Source organism: Orycteropus afer, unplaced genomic scaffold, assembly GCF_000298275.1.
Source record: "Orycteropus afer afer isolate SDZICR_OR568_19922 unplaced genomic scaffold, OryAfe1.0 scaffold00059, whole genome shotgun sequence".
Taxonomy (NCBI): domain Eukaryota; kingdom Metazoa; phylum Chordata; class Mammalia; order Tubulidentata; family Orycteropodidae; genus Orycteropus; species Orycteropus afer.
Window position 1 is genome coordinate 4,573,245 of NW_006921646.1, and position 17,148 is coordinate 4,590,392.

At 41.8% G+C, this 17,148-nt stretch overlaps 2 protein-coding genes across 2 annotated transcripts in view; one reads left to right on the forward strand and one right to left on the reverse strand.

The window, feature by feature from the left end:
- Positions 1-4,142: 4,142 nt before the first annotated feature.
- Positions 4,143-17,148, forward strand: part of MAPK14 (mitogen-activated protein kinase 14) — a 112,927-nt gene continuing 99,921 nt past the window's right edge. Inside the window, exon 1 of the mRNA XM_007939390.2 lies at positions 4,143-4,258. Coding sequence (XP_007937581.1) covers positions 4,143-4,258 — 116 coding nt within the window. The remainder of the gene's footprint in view (positions 4,259-17,148) is intronic.
- On the reverse strand, positions 14,603-15,183 carry LOC103195755 (60S ribosomal protein L9-like). Its single transcript, XM_007939389.2, is given in 2 exon segments — positions 14,603-14,716; positions 14,719-15,183. Coding segments are annotated over 2 exon segments (579 nt in total).

Below are 17,148 nucleotides of genomic sequence, written 5' to 3' on the forward strand. Positions count from 1 at the left end.
TTAGGACTGCAAATTCTCAGGCCCCACCCAGATATACTAAATCGGAAACTCTGGGGGTTTGCCCAACAATCTGTTGTAAGAAGTCCTCCAGGTAATTGTGATACACAGTTAAGTAGGACCAAACCAAACCCACTGCCATCGAGTTGATTCTGAGTCACAGTGACCCTATAGGACAGAAAAGAACTGCCCACATAGGGTTTCCAAGGCTGTACATCTTTACAAAAGCAGATTGTCTCATCGTTCTCCAGCAGAGCAGCTGGTGAGTTGGAACCATCAATTTTTGGGTTAGCAGGCCAGTGCTTTAACAACTAGTTAACCAAAACTCCTAGTTTAACCAAAACTCCTTTAGTAAAGTATGAGGCCTGCTGAAAATATAGCCAATTCTCTTTAGTCAGTCTTCTCATGCTCAGTTTGGGGGCATTTTTTTTTTTAATTTTTATTGTGATTTGGGTGAAAGTTTACAGAGCAAATTCATTTTCCATACAGCAGTTCACATACACTTTGTCTCATGGCATTGACTGTAATTTTCCACAATGCAACAGCTCCCTTCCCACTTCCTTCCCATAGTTATCTTTTCCCTGTGTCCTTCCCTCCCATGCACTCCTGCCTCTCAAGCTGTCTCCCTGTGCATACAGAGTTGGGGACATTGTTTTTGACCTACCTCCTTCTCCTCCCATACTTGTCTCTTCCATCCATGCATACATTTATTTATTCATTTACATATCTGTGTTCAGAGTATTTAAAAGGTTAAGAATAAAAAGTTTAAGTACAGCACAACTTTCTGACTATAGACTCAATAGAACTAAAATCCTGAAACTTGAGTTTAGTTGCAGGAATATCTTTCCCCAGCAATTGTCATCTTTCATATATTCTCAACAATCATGGGAAGGCAAAATTCACTTCAAAAATTTCAAAATCATCATTTGTAAAAACAGCCCTTTGCCAGGTTTTCATGAAAAATTAATTTCAAATACAGAAAAGGCATTGTCTTTTAGTATCCTTCAATAACTCTGTCTAGCAACAGAGATATAAAAATGAGTAAGATAAAGCTGCAGCCCATAGAGAGCTGCTCATCAGGCATATAAACAACTTCCTACAATTCCCTTGAATGCAGTGTGGTAAGAGTCCTTTGGACTAATGGATCACATGAACTTCAGCTTCAATGACCCTGACACCAGAAGAACTCGATGGTACATTAGAAGGTCTTGGTAGAGTGGGAGAACAATGTGGAACAAAACTCAAAATCATAAAAAAAAAAAAAAAAAAAAAAGAGGTGTACTGGTCAGATAGAGACTGGTGGTACCCCTAGGACTTTGGACCTTGGTCATCCTTTGGACCTGCAACTGAGCTCACTCCTGTGGCTCAATTTTCAGCCAGAGAATGGACAGGTCTACAAGGTGAAAGGTAACACTAGGAAGGTGAGCACTTCTTAGAACAATCAACCATTGGAGAGCAAAGGGGCAGCATTTGCCCAGGGAGGAGTTCAGAAGGCAGGAAAGGTTAAGGAGAGGAGGAGGAATGGAAATGAGAAATACAGGGAGAAAGTGGCAGTAGTGATGTTGCATTGAAGGGATTGCAATCAATGTGTGTGAATTGTGTGGAAAACTGATTTGCTCTGTAAACTTTCACCCAAATCACAATAAAAACTTAAAAAACAAAACAGTGAAGTGTGCAGTAGAGACACTCATTATTGGGGTACAGTCTTAGAAAAGTCATACAGTTCTGAAAGATAAATAGGATTTGATGGAAAGAAAAAGGGACAGGTGAAGGAGGGGGCTCAGGCAGAAAGAACAAAAGGAATAAAAGCTATGAAGATTGGGCAGTCAGACCCCAGGTGAGGAGGGATGGGATGGGTGGCTGGGGCGCCGGTTCCGGGCTTCTGAGAATTCAGGCAAGAGACTTTGAAGGAATTCAGTTTGCAAAATGCACACACTGTCTCTTGCCGTAGCCATTGCACGCAGACTTTCAAAGCAGGGACAGTACCACTGAACTTCCAGAGAGGATCCCATTCATTAATTCTTCCAATATTGACTGAGCGCCCGCGATGCGCCTGGCGCTGCCGGGGACCGGCGCAATCCGCCCCCCCCCCCCTTCCAGGACTTGGACGTGTCACAAGAGGCGGGTCCCTCGCACCCAGGCACCGGAGCCGGGGCCCCGCCGCTGCCCCACCGCTCCCAACCTGCAGCCCCTGGCTCCTGGGAGTCTCCCAGCAGCTACTCACCTGGTTCCTGGGTGAAGGCGGGGGTGCGACGCGAGGGTAGGACCGGGCTCTGGTCTGGCTGGAGGCGCTGCCAACGCGGATGCTGGCGGTTCCGAGCCGTTGCCGCCGAACCCGCGGGCGTTCCGGGCGGGCGGGCTGCAGGGGCAGCGGAGGTGAGGGAGCGGGGAGAGAGATAGCTGGATTGCCGGGCCGGAGCTCGAGGGGATGACTTCCCTTGTGTGGCGAAGGCCCCTACTCGCTTCGAGGTTTTATAGTCTTGTCTGGAGGCCTACTTAGTGCCAGGTCTCCTGATCTGCACCTCACATAAATTCTCTTAAGTGAATTACCGTTAGGTCATAAGAGAGACATGAGAGGAAACTGAGACTGGGAGAGTCTGGACCCATAGGTTCTCTGCCCACAAACTTCTATATTTCCACTGGACAACTGCCTCCTACCCACTATTAGGTAGGAATGTAGGGCAGGAATTACGTTTTGCAGAAGCTAACAACACAAAGGTCTAAACCAAAAACCAAACTCACTGCAATCCAGTGATGGCATCGAGTGGGTGCGACCCATGGAGACCCGCATTGGGTTTCCAAGGCTGTAAATCTTCACAGAATTAGATCGCCCTGTCGTCCTCCGGTGGAGCGGCTGGTGGGTTTGAACCGCTGACCTTCTGATTAGCAGCCAAATGCCTTAACTACTAACGTTGCCTAACAGGACACCGCAGGAAGGCTCCCTGCCCTGTTCTCTTTCTTACTCTGAGAGGCAAAAATCTTCACTAGAAGGATCTTCAGGGCAGGAATCAGTTTCAAATTTTCAAAGTAATGGTTTTTAAGATGCCTCTGAAAGGGAGATATCTAAGAGTTTCTTAAATCAGAACCACCTGATGTGTACACTAAAAATGCACTTTCTTGGTGTGCACCATGGATTTACCTAATTAGACTCTCGTGGGTTCTGGGAATCTGCATTTAAAAACAAACTCCTAGTTAATAAAAGTTTGAGAATTACTAGGAGAGTGTGGCTGGTAAAATCTCAGCTTTAATCCAAGGCTAATATTTGCCTTTGAGATAGATTTCGTCAGAATCCCAAAGAGTAAGCCATATGCCCTTGAGCAGATGGGAATGTAACAGCTTTCTGGCCGGAACCTTTCTCTTTCTTTATGCAAGTTATCTCTTGGAAATTGAAGGTTCCACTGAGCAGATGTACTGCTGGTGGTGCCTACCCAGAGTTCAAAATTCATGGGCCCTTTCCCCATGCCCAGTTTGCCACCGCCACTGTCGCTTTCTAGCAGAGCCAGGCATTCCCCGCCCTCACCACGGTGGGGCGCACAAGGCACATATTGTCCGCTGGTTCCCTGCTTCCAGAGTGAACCTTCGCGCCCTTAAAAAGATCAGTCCTTGGGTGTTCCTTCCTCCGGCCGCCAGCTGTTGTTGTCTTCTCGCGAGAACTGCTCCTCCCGTCCTCTCCCGTCACGAAACCCCTCCCGCAAGGAGGTTCCATATTGGGTAAGATCTCGGCTCGTTGAGAGTCCCGGGATCTGTTCTCGCGAGAGTACTGCGGGAGGCTCCAGCTCGCTGGCTCTGAAGCCGTGACCACTGGAGTCTCAGCGGGCGCTGCAGCTGGAGTCGGGCGGAGCAGACCAGAGTCGGCCTGGTCCGGGAGCGTGTGCAGCGAAACTGCGGCGGGCGCAGCCCTGAACCCGGTAGCGCGCCCTTGCCCTTAGCCAGCCTCGCCCCTGTCACTGAGGCACATCTAGCTGCTGCAGCTGACAGGGGCCGCGCGCGCGCGGGAGTCCGCGGGGCCGCAGCAGCCGCACCTGTGCGGGCGGCCAGAGCGGGGTCCCGGCCAGGCTCGGCGGGCAGCGAGAGTCCGGGAGCGGGTGCAGGCGCAGGCGGGGGTCACGCAGGGCCACCTCCTCCCCTGCGGCCGCCGCTGGAAGATGTCTCAGGAGAGGCCCACGTTCTACCGGCAGGAGCTGAACAAGACAGTCTGGGAGGTGCCTGAGCGCTATCAGAACCTGTCCCCAGTGGGCTCCGGCGCCTATGGCTCGGTGTGGTGAGTGTCGCTGGGCCAGAGGCCAAGTGGGCAGGGGTGGCCCCTTAGTCCCGAAAGCCAGGCCTGCCCCCTCGGCTCATTGATGCGCCAAGTGGCAGGAATTTTCCTCGGGGGACGGCATCTCTGCCCCTTCAAACTCTTTCTTGCACCCTTTCACCCCCATTTGCACGTCAAGTGGTCAGTCGTGTGCTGGACGCAGTTCCACGGTGGGCTGAGGGCGGGGGGGTACTGGAGGAAATCGGCCCTGGCTCGCATTTTGCTCGAGGGACAGGGAAGCCTTTTCACAAGGCTGCGGTTTAGAGGACAGGGACGACGGTGCCTTCTGCTTGTGGATCTTCGTGCTGGCGTCGAACAGAAGGGTCCTCTTCCGAGGTACGCCCACCTTGGGTCTCTGGAGCTGGCCTTTTGAGCCGACAAGCCCTGGAGCTACCGGGAGAAGCAGAAGGGCAGAGCCCGACTGGTAGACTGCGATCGTCTGAACAAAATTAACAAGGAAGGGAGCTCTCCCCGGGCTTTTTTTTTTTTTTTTTGCAAAGCCCTGTTGAAGACTGGTTTTGAGAAGCGTTCTTTTTGAATTAGCAGCGACCTATAGAGCTTAAAATACCGACTTTATCTCGGTGAACACTGCCAGCTTGAAGTGGTGTGTTTCCGATTCTGTAGAAGGCGTATTTCCTTTTCGCGGAGGGGGAGCTGGTGATAGTGCCTGCAAGAACACTGTCGTTTGAGAAACTGGCCGCCTCTCTGATTAGTCACATTCCTCTAGTCATTTAAGTATTGTTTGGCAAAAACAGCTTTCTCATTTGGAACAAGTGATAGTCGGGACCTTTGGATGCTGTCAAGATCAAAAAGTTAACCATGCTGAGAATTGTGATAATTCTTACAATAGGAATTTAAAAGCCCCTTAAAGAGTGTTTGCCGGAAACTTACCTCCATTTATGACCTGAGGTGCAGGATGGTTTTCATAGCATATAGCAAAAGTAGGCAGAGACACTTTTCAAGCTTTAATTTACACTGTGAATGTGTTTTAAATTGGTACCATACTATTTCCGGAGTTGAAATAGTTCACTGATTTCTCTCTTTTCCAAGGTTTTTTACACATTATTTTTGACTTGATATTTTCTGGGTGCTCCTAATCTGAAACTAAATATCAGATTAAATTATTAGCATTTCCTGTGTTTTAGTAATTCATGTGCATTTATCATTTGAAAAAGGGCCCGTAAAATTAGTTTTTTGTTTAGGAACATATTACAGTTTCTGAATGTGTTAATCTTTAAGTGTAATTCCTGTGTTCCTTAAAGTCACATCATGAATTTCCTGTTTGGTAGAATCTTCTGGGTAATTGAGATTGTGCAATTGTGTCCTGCAACAGATCATATTGCATTTTCTAGTTCAAGCTGCTTGAGTTATGCTGCAGATGGCACCATGTTTGACATCTTTCTCTCATTTTTACAGTATGACAGTTTATATTTTAACAGAATTTGCAGCATTTTGCATTCGCTATATACTATTTCTTGATTTGCTGATTTTCAAAGCTACATTTGGATCATTGCTCCTTTTGTAGTTCATTAATTTACCTTCATTTTTGAATTGACACATTTATTTTTGTAGTATTAGGTTTTTGTTTCCTTTTAAGCTTTATTGGAGTGATACCTCAGATTAACTCAGCTACAGGGAGCTCTGGTGGCATAGTGCCTAAAACATTTGACTGTTAACCAGAAGGCTAGCGGTTCAAACCCACCAACCATTCCTCGGAAGGAAGATTGGAAGATCTACTTCCATAGAGATACCGCCTTGGAAACCCAAGGAGGGGCCGCTATGAGTTGGTCAGACTCGATGGCATGTGTTTGGTTTTTTGGTTTACAGGGAATTTAGGTGAACTTGAAAAAAATTACTTGGAAGACTTCTCTACAATTGCAGTGAATAGCTCTGCACTAGACCAGCGATCGGGAGCTCTGGTAGCATAGTGGCTAAAGCACTTGACTGCTAACCAGAAGGCTGGCGGTTCAAACCCACCAGCCACTCCTCGGAAGGAAGGTTGGGCAATCCTACTTCCATAGTGATACTGCCTCGGAAACCCAAGGAGGGGTCACTATGAGTTGGGGCCGACTCGACAACAACAACAGACCAGCGATCAAGATTTATAATAAACTGTCGCTAAGAAACTCTACATTTCTTAGAGCTATACTTTCCTGGCTTATAGACATTTCTGGCTTATCTGACATTTGGAAGTAATTTTGTTAAACAGATTTCTTTTTATAAATAGGTAATCTGTTTCACATTTTATAAATTTGTGTTTAGTGAAAAGTGCTCCTCCCTTTCTTTCTTGTTCCCCAGCCACCTTCTTCCCTGCTGCAGAATGCAGAAACAACCCCTGTTAAGTTTCTTGTGTGCCTTTTTAGGGAGGCTGAGTTTTTTTGTTTGTTTTTGTTTTTATGTAGTAGTTCTACTAAATATCTTGGGGGCGGGGGGGGGGGAGGATAAGACACAGCCAGAGTCCCTGAGTGGTACAAACAGGTAATGTACTTGGCACTGTTATCTGAGATGTTCGAAGTTCATTACCCAGAGATGCCTCAGAAGAAAGGCCTGGTGATCGCCTTTAGAAAAATTTAGCCATTTAAAACCCTGTGTGGAGCACAGTTCTATTTTGACATGGGATTGTCATGAGTCGGAGTCTACTGGAAGGCAACTGGTGTTTGTATGTGAGAGAGGAAGAGAAGATGCAATATTCTTCCACTGTGGTGGCGGAAGATACAACTGAAATTACATGAAAATTAACTATAAACAAATATAAACTGATTTGGTAATGAAAATACTAGAACTTAGGTTTACAAATAAGTGTTATCTCAGAGTAGCTATTTGAAGTTATTCTTTCACTTACCAAGTTTTGAGGTGTAACAGAAAACATTTTTTTAGAATGTCTTGTAGAATTTACTTTGATGCCTTTATAAGTTTTCTTCATCTTTATTTTTTGAGAGCAGATTTTATTTTAGGGATTAGCTAAAAGTCAAATTGAATCCAAATGATTTGAAAATTTGGCTTCAAGTGTCATGAAAAAGATTAGGAAGTCAGTTTGGTGATACTGTTTTAGATCAAATATGAAGGAGTTGCAGCTATAAGGTAATGACAATTCTGGTGGTTTCTAGGTTTGGACCTGAAGTCTGTTCCAATAAAAGAGTATCTGTACAGCATCATTGAAAAACTTACTTTGTTTCCTAATTTGATTACTCTAAGGAGGTGTGTTCACTTTGATGAGTAACTTTTTTTTTCTTTAAGCTTGTTTTCATTATTTTAATTTGTAGAATGTAGCGAAAAGCAAATACCCTGTGTGACAGCCAACTATGAATCAAAGATTAAGGAATCAGACTAAAACACTTGATAGGGTTTTACAAATTTATCTTTCCTTGTTTAAGATGAAAGGGAACTAAACTAAACCTTGCAGTTTTAAGGAACTTTGTAAATTGTCTGTGAGGGGAAATGAAGCAAAATTGTTTAAGAATACGTTGTTGCAAAGCATTGATTTTGTGGTTTTGGGACAGAAGGGGAGAATCTTTGTGGTGAGTTTAAGGAAATATAAACAGGAACTTAAATGCCTTTCCTCTGGGGTATGTTTTTTCCAGTCTCTTACTGTTGGTTATGGGAGGGGATAGGATGATAAGAGTTGAGACCTACTGTGAGATCACATTCAATCATTTATCCAGCAGTATTTATTGAACACCAGCTATGAACCAGTTAGCAGCCTAGGTTCTTGAGATAGAGTGCTGAAGAAGGCAGCACAAGACAATCTAACTTTATAACCTAGGTATAATAAAACCTTCAGTAAAGGAATGGCAAAATATACTGAGAAGTCTAAAATGCTTTGTGGAACAGGATTATGTATAATATTATAAATATAATAAAAATAAGTGAAGCTACATTTTGTGTTTTTAAAAAATGTTTAGTTTCTTGGCCATTCACGTTTTAAATCTTTCTTGTGGAATAGGCCTGGGTACAAGTAAAATATATCGTTTTTGGGTGTGTAAAGATGACATTCTTGACTCCTGATCAATGAAGTTGTGCCCTTCACTTTTCTATTGCTGATAGACAGTAGGTGCATGTTGCTGTTTCTTCTTATTCCCTTTTCTTTGTCACTAAAAGCAAGGTGGTTGAATACCCTCAGTGCTGGTAACAAAGATTTAAACATAATTAATAGCAAATATTTGTATTATTGAGGTATAAGTTAAGAGTAAGTTCAGTCCACTTGGCTATAGTCATATTTTATTTATCTAATTGTGTTTTTCCACTTATACTTTTCCACTCACTCTTATTTTAAAATAAGGGTATTCTGGACCTCTGGCTTTCCAATTCTGCTGGAGTAATTTCTTGATACTGAGTAATAGTCTGCTTTTGATCTCCATCTAGCTCAGTCTCAAAGATGATCTATATTGATTTTGCCCTTCATAGACAACATTGCAGATAGAGGTGAACCCCTGAGGCTTAGAATTCAAAGCTGGAAGAATTCTTTGTGTTTGGGAAATTAATGTTAGAGTTCCTAGGCTCAGATCATAGAGTATTTGCTAAGTTAGATCACTCTCACTTTAGCAGTAAATTACATTTTCATAAGATTTTACAGTTTACAAACTCTGTTACTGAAAACATTATCATTTAGTCCTCACTAGTTCTATGGAGGCTGATGTTATTAACGCACTTTCATAGATGAGGAACTAAAAGAATGGTATACTGGTCAGTGCTACTTTGGTTTTAGTTCTGGGGTTTCAACATTTTAGCAATCTCTTTTCCTGTGTTTCTGGGTTGCTGAAGTTGTGTTGTGTCACCTTTGCTTGTGTAGTCCGCTTCCTCCATTCCTCCTTTTGTGAAGAAAGTGGTTGCTGAGTCACTTGTGATGGAGCTGTGAAGGTCCAGACTAGTCCCACCAGTACATAGCTAATCTGAGGGGTAGTGACTTAACCCATTAAAGTCTCTTCCTCAGAATTGATAAACCAAAAAATGAAGTCATTGGCCATATTAAACTTTTTTTTTTCCCAAAGAATAATAAGGCAGTACAAATAGTTAATTCCTGAATTTATGAATTCTGTTGGTTTGAAATTATTCAGTGTACGTTTATGTTGAGTTGAGACTACCTGTACATGTTTGTGTTATAAGTATAGGATAAATAGAGCTAACTGCCTTTTGGGGCCTTTGAAAATACATTGGATTCTGGCTCTTTACTGCACTGTGAAATCTGGTATAAATTTGTTCTTATCCAAGAGATATAGTTACTGTAGAGCTCAAAAAACCTCATTATAAAGTAGGTTCCCCTGACTTGGAACCTAGGGTTTTTTCCTCATAGTTGTAGTATACTTAGAAGTTATACATGCATTTCTCCAGGACCAAAACAAAACAAAGCAAACACTTCTTTATACTCGGAATGTGTTTCCTGAAAGAAACTGGATATTAGAACTATTTCGTCTTTTCATTCTTAACACTGTTCTTATAGAACAGTGCTTCCATAAATTAAATAAATATATGTTAAGAATTTATAAAATTAACCAGTTCCCCAACAATGAAAGCTTTTAGGAACTTACTCTAGGGAAGAGGAGGATGGTGGTCTATAAATTTTGCACTTTTGACCAATAGATCTTGGGTCTGGACACACTCCACTCCCAGGTTGAATGTGGGAGAAAGAAGTTCATAAGAAGGAAGAGACCAAGGTGATTCTTATGTTTTAGCCTTGAACAGGTGGATAGATTTTAGTGCCATTTTTTGAACTTTGGAATATTGTAGGGCACAGTATTCCAGAGAGAAAAGGGGTGGAAGATAGGTTCATGCTAATTTACTTGTGGACAGGACTCCATATGTTACATAGATAACTTGAGCATCTATTACATATGAGTCATTCTTTAAATACTAGAGATAGAGTTTGAACAAAACAAACATTTCTGTCCTTAAGATTCTATATATTCCAGGGTGGGGGAAAGTAGTAGTGGACCTAGACAGTAAATAAGTAGATTTTAATTGTATGTCACGTGATAAGTGCTATGAGAAAATGAAGCAAGGAAAGTGCTGAGTAGTACTGGGGTGGCTGTGGTGCATTTTTAACAAGGGTGGTCAGGGTAAGCTTCAGTTATAAAGTGACATTGAACAAAGACTTGAAGGAGGTAAGGGAATGCATGAGTTGGATATGGATGGGATAGGGAGGGATGAACATTCTGCATGGAGGGAGCAGCAGGTACAATGGCCATGAGACATGAGAGTGGTTAGTGTTTCCCAGGAATATCTAAGGAGCGCTGATGGCGTAGTGCCTAAGGCATTTGACTGCTAACCAAAAGGCTGGCAGTTCAAACCCACCAGCCACTCCTCGGAAGGAAAATTGGACAACTACTTCCCTAGTGATACCACTTCGGAAATCCAAGGAGGGGATTGGTATGGCTATACCTGAATGAGCTAGAGGCCAGTCAGTTAGGAGTTGGAGGAGGAGAGGCAAAGGTATGTGGAGCATTCTTACACAAAGCCCTGACCCAGACCCTCTACTCCCATTCCAGCAGGCCCAGAGTACTAGAGCCAGCTCTTTTGGTGAACCTTGGAAACTCAGGGTATCCAGTCCTACTCTTTAACATGGGCTTACTTTACGTTTTCAGGTTTTATTGCCAAAAGGAAGGAGCTAAGAGATTAGCTCTAGACTTAAGCTGACAAAGGATTAGCCTGATGACAGGTTCAGTGTTTCCTAACTTCTCTGGGCTTCTAGGTTTCTCCTTACGATTGGGTCATATTTTAAAATTCATTTTTACCTTCCCTCAGCATTTAAGCATTTCAGATCTCATTTGTTTTCTGTTTTATTTAGCTCTGGTAGCACAGTGCTTTTATTTGCTGTACATCCCTCCTTTTCCCCCACTGTAATAATTTTAATAGAGGACACACTGTTGTTACCTGTTCACTGATGTCTTGGCTATGAGGCCACAAAGACTTCTCTGTTTATTAACTTGAATGAGTTTTGTAGATTGAAAGATTCTATAGCTATGTGACCCTATAAAAACCTATCAGATTTATTGTTTTCCCTGCCTTTACATTTATAAGCTCCTTTCTTTCTTCAAAGTTGTGCCCCTTTTACTGCTCTATCATCTGGCAGAAAAATAAGTTTTCCTGCAAACATAGATTCCCATGGCAACATAACAAAAAGGTAATAGAGCAAATGTTTATTTTGTCTAGACCTGCTGTCTGAGTAACTTCAGACCCTGAACATGTTGGCTCCTGTTACTTTGAGTGATATTGTTATAGAATTTCTTGTTTTCTTCAAAACCTTCTCCTCTTAGGCATTGGTGATACTGTCACTATGCCTGTTACATGAAGAAGGTGTGTGCATACGCATGCCTTGTTGTCAGTCTATCCAAAAGTATGCATCCCTTTCCTAAGCTTTTCAAGCTTGTGGCCCAGAGTGTAGGCATATACACAGCACATGGCCACATTAGAAAAAGCATGCAAATTGTTCCCCTCCCCTTTTTTTCCTACGATTCCTAATTCAGTAGTGTCAGTTTCAGGTGCTATGCTAGGTATTATGTTTATAAAGATTAAAAAAAAAAAAAAATCTGGAGGATCCTTGTTTTTGAAAATACTAGTCTAGAGGGGACACATTTATATTTTCTTGTAGATTGCTTTAGAAGTCCACTGTATCTTTTCTGCATCCTTTCAGCATAGGTTGCCATCTACCTTTGTATTTCTTATCCTGCTTTTGAAATCTTTTAGATTCTTCTGTGTTTCTCTCAAATTCAGTAATATACCTGGTACTTTTTCTAGGGCAACTTCATGCAAGGATGTTTGTTTGAAATGTGTGTTGGAGAATCCATCCAATGACTGAGATACAGAAAGGAATGACATCAGCATGTGCCCACAGGAAGTCAAAACTTCTTTTGATCTGTTGAGGGCAGAGGAATAGAGGATGTGTTTTAGGGGAAGATCCTTAACCCAGCTCCACACTTCCACTTGAGGTAGTGTCTCTGCTGTGACTGTTCACCTACAAATCATGCACCTTAATTATGCCTTTAGTCTTAACTGTGACACACTCAGCTTGAGGTGTCTGGTTTATGCAAGTGTATATTAAACTCATCTTTCTTGTTAAAACTTCCTCATCCCTGTTGGAGATTCCCAGAAATAAATGAGGTTGACTCTCTGTCCTTAATTATCTTTCTCCTCCTTAAACTCGCAATGATGCCAGATTATTTTCCGTGGTTACTGCTTTATCCTTAGCATCTCCAAGAGTTCTTTCTTTCATTTTCCCCCTGCCTCTGACAAATCCTTCATCTAGAGCTTAAGCTATCTTGAACCTTATTGAATTTAGACTTATGGGTAGCTTTCTATTTAGTTTTTTCTTGTCCAGGCTACCAAATGCTGGTGAATATCTTAGTTACCTTCCTTTATCTGGTACAATAAGATTCAATGCCATAATGATCTTAGTAACTGAAGTAAATATTTATGTTGGCATTTTACACTGGTACACTTTTGATAATGCCATGCTCTCATTTGACATTGTAAGTTGGACTTGCTTCATTTTCTGATTCCTCGTTTAGCATTCAAGTGCCTTATACTTTAAGTGATCTGCCTTGAAATTATCAGTCTCGACAGATTAAACGACACTGATACAAAAGGGGCAAAAGGGAATAAATTAGCAAATTAAGGGAACAGGCGGTAGGTACTGTGTGCATTTATCAAGCTGTGTTTACATTCCCCAAAGTACAGGATTTCTCAATCTTAGCACTGCTGAAATTTAGGCCTCATAATTCTGTGTTGTGGGGCTATTGTATGTATTATAGGATGTTTAACAGATTCCCTTTCTCCTACCCGCTACATGGCCAGTAGCAGTCCCTAGTTGTGACAACCTGAATTGTCTCTAGACATTGTCACATGTCCCCTGGGTGGCAAAATTGCTCTTGATCGAAAGCCTCTTATAATAACTCTGTATATTTAGATTGATTAGCCATGAGTAAAAACTGGATAGGATAACTTGAACCTTCCATTGCCATGAAAATAAACCAAAAAAAAAACAAATGCACTGCTGTCAAGTTGGACCTGACTCATAGTGACCCCTCCTTGGGTTTCTGAGAAGGTATCACTACGGAAGTAGATTGCCCAACCTTCCTTCTGAGGAGTGGCTGGTGGGTTTGAACCACCAGCCTTCTGGTTAGCAGACAAATGTCTTAGCACTATGCCACCAGAGCTCCCAGCCATGAAGATAGAAGCTATATAAAGGTTTTCTCCTTTATTAGTTGGGACCTCTCTAAACATGATTTTCATTATTTCCAGGAGAATAACAGTGGACCTTCCTAGATACTATACCCCTTACCATCTAGTCAATTCCAACTCATAGTGACCTTATAGGATAGAGTATAATTGCCCCATTGTATTTCCAAGGCTGTAAATCTTTACAGAAGCACAGTGCCACATCTTTCTCCAGTGGAGTGACTGATGGGTTTGAACTGGCTTCTTAGATGTTGTTGTTGTTGTTGTTATATGCCCTCGAGTCAGACCTGACTATAGCAACCACTCCTTGGGTTTCTGAGGTGGTATCACTACGGAAGTAGATTGCCCAACCTTCCTTCCAAGGAGTGGCTGGTGGGTTTGAACTGCCCAGCCTTCTGGTTAGCAGTCAAGTGCCTTAGGCACTATGGTACCATAGCTCCTTCTTAGATACTAGTAATCCGAAAAGTCTACTGGATGAGCGAACTCACAGAGCATGCTTTTGAGAGGCAGCACATGTCATTGACACAATTGAGAAACAATTTATGGTAGTGAAGGAAATCTGTTTTTCATAAATAATTGCTTTTTGCCATTGTCATGGCCCAACTTAATGTGTTTTGAATGTTTTTGGAAAGGAACATTATTTTGGGACATTGGCTTAAACTCCAAATTGGTAGTATTTTCCTTAATATTTCTTCTGGTATTCTTTTCTGGGCGCTTTCTGTTCTTTTTTTTAATATCTAGCATTTTCAAACTCCTAGAACTATAGTGCTGCTTAAAAAACCACAGAGTGAGCTGTAAATTAACTAAGGAGGGAGAGTAGTATAGTCAAAATTCAATTCCTGTACATTTTTTAAGGTTCTTGCATCTGGGAAGGCTTTGCTTATTATTATTATTTTTTTCCTTCTGTTACTGTGTTCTTTGCACTAGTTTATTTCTGAATCGTTACTCTTCAATTAGTTGGAAAGCATCATCAGTTTGACTGAAGACTACAAATCTTCATTAGAATTTAGGATAGAGACAAATTTTAAAAAATAAAAAGACCCAAATGAATAAATGGATTTTATTGCATCAAAATTATCACCCATATTTCATAGGCATCATCTGGCCTTGTTTCCGTAGATGGACAACTCTTAGATCTTATTCATCAGCCTGCTGAACAGTTCCTTTTTCAGAGACATAGATACCATCCAAAAATTTCCGTATATCCTTGTTTTTAACGGTCGTGGCTTGCTGAATTAAAGCAGCTGAATTTCAACAACAAGTTCAATGTTGTTTCCTTCAAGAATTAACTCATCTTTCTGGGCTTGAGATACTGAACAAGCAACACCTGGTCTCATTCGAACCCTGCGGATGTATTTTTCACCCAAGAAGTTTCGGATTTCAACAAGAGATCCGCTCTCCTGAATAACGACGTTGATGGGGAAGTGAGCATACACAGACCTCATCTTGTAACGGAAGCCCAGTGTAACACCCTTGATCATGTTCTGTACATGACTACAGATAGTCCTAACTGTAGCCAGTTCCTTTCTATTTCCCCACCATTTGTCAACACGAAGCCTCTTCTTTTTCTTTCCAAGGAGACTGAGTTCTACGTTGATGTGATTGAAGTCCCTCCGCAAGGTTCCTCTGGGACCCTTCACAATAACTGTGTGTCCCTTCAGAGTGATGTCGACATTTTCCGGAATGTCGACAGTCTGATTGCTGAGAATGGTCTTCATTCTCGCAGTAGATGTGGCAAAGTGCTTATTTTTTAAAGTACTGAACAGAGCAGACAATTATTTTCAGGTAATCTTGCAGGGTTTAGGTAGCAGTAACTTAGGAAGGTTGGCTTTATTTGATACAGAATGTGCTATCTAGGCACATTATATATTCTAGTGCCTTGTAAGATACAAGATATAATGCAGTTTCCTGAAAATTATCTGTAATAGTATTTTAATGACTTTGAGGTTGTGAGTCAGTGACTAATTTTATGTATTTATTTTTTAAAATTTATTTATTTATTGTGCTTTGGCTGCAATTTTACAATGTAAATTTGTTTTACATTCAACAGTTCATGCATATTTGATTTTACACCCTAATTACCACCCCAACCATAAAAAGCTCTCCCCTTCTCTTCCGCTGACTACCCCCTCCCTGTGCCCTTCTTAACTGTGCACTCCTGTCTGTCCAGCTTTCCCTCTATGTGAATGCTGCCCCTCTGGTGTCTCATGGCTGATTGCTCTAAGGGATGCATCTCCCTAGAGTAGCTGGGTGCATCACCCTGGGGTAGGTGTTCTGCATGTAGGTCTTTCTGTCAGTGGCACAATACATAAACTTTTATATTTAATGTTCTGCTTTATATTTTTTTAATACTTCATTAAAGTAGTCTGCTGTTCTGATTTTCCATTGTGTTTCTCTCATTTCATGTATTTCATTCTTTGATCAATTTTCTTCCCCCTTTTTCCCATTTGCTCCATAATCCAGTCTTAAATTTGCTCTTCTCTTCATGTGTCTATTCCTTTTGAACCCATTACCTGATTCAGTTTCAACAATTACCTTTGTCCATATACTTCCACATTTGTACTTTCAAACCTAATCTCAAGGAAGTTGGACCCTTTGGATTCCAGGTCTGTTGAAATGCAGTGTATTATGCTTTCTCTCAATTACCTTCCCACACATTTCTTGAGGATGCTTTCAGAAATGTAGCATGAACTTCACTTGGGATGGATTTGTTGGGATGGATTTGTTGAACTTGCATGGTTCATTCAGTTAGGTACATAAGCTAATATTTGAAGGAAGTTTAACATTAGTGCTAGTGAGTGATGGTATAAAATTACAACCAGGGAAAGAGCCGATTACCTGAAAACATCTATAGCTCTAGATATTAAGGCAACATAATTTTCAAAGTCTGAAATTTGTGTGTATGTTGTATAATACTCGTATTTATGTTTTAAGTTTACTGTAGTAAGGGAAATGTGCCAGTCATCCATCAGATGGTGTTAAATGCCTGCCAGTATATAAAAGAAATGTTTAAAAATTTTATAATCTAGTTAAAGAGACAAAATTAGTAGACCTAAAATATTAGTGAACTGTGCATATAAAAAAAGTAATGATTTGTGTAGAGACTTAGGACTTTGAGGGTTACATTGGTTAGATTGATTTCACAAAGGAGGAAGGATTTGAAGATTATTTTGAAGGATACCAAAAAACCAAACTCATTGCCCTCAAATTGATTCAACTCATAGTAGCCCCTCCTTGCATTTCGGAGGTGGTATCTCTTTGGAGTAGATTGCCCAGTATTCCTTCCAAGGAGTAGCTGGTGGGTTTGAACCACCAGCTTTCTGGTTAACGGTCAAATGCCTTAGGCACTACGCTACCAGAGCTCCCATTTTGATAGTTATTGTTGTTGTTGCTATGTGCCGTCGATCGGACCCAACTCGTAGCGACCCCTCCTTGGGTTTCCGAGGCAGTATCACTACGGTAGTAGATTGCCCCATTTTCCTTCCGAGGAGTGGCTAGTGGGTTTGAACCTCCAGTAGTATTTAGAGAGAAGGCAAGTGGACATTTTTAGAACAGGAGAAAACTTAAGAGAATGGATATGAGGACTGGCCTGATCGGAGGAACGTCTCAGATAGGGTAAACCCGATTGTGGTTCTCGTTCTGATTGTGCTTCACACTGGAGGAGATTGTGGATGGGCAGATGC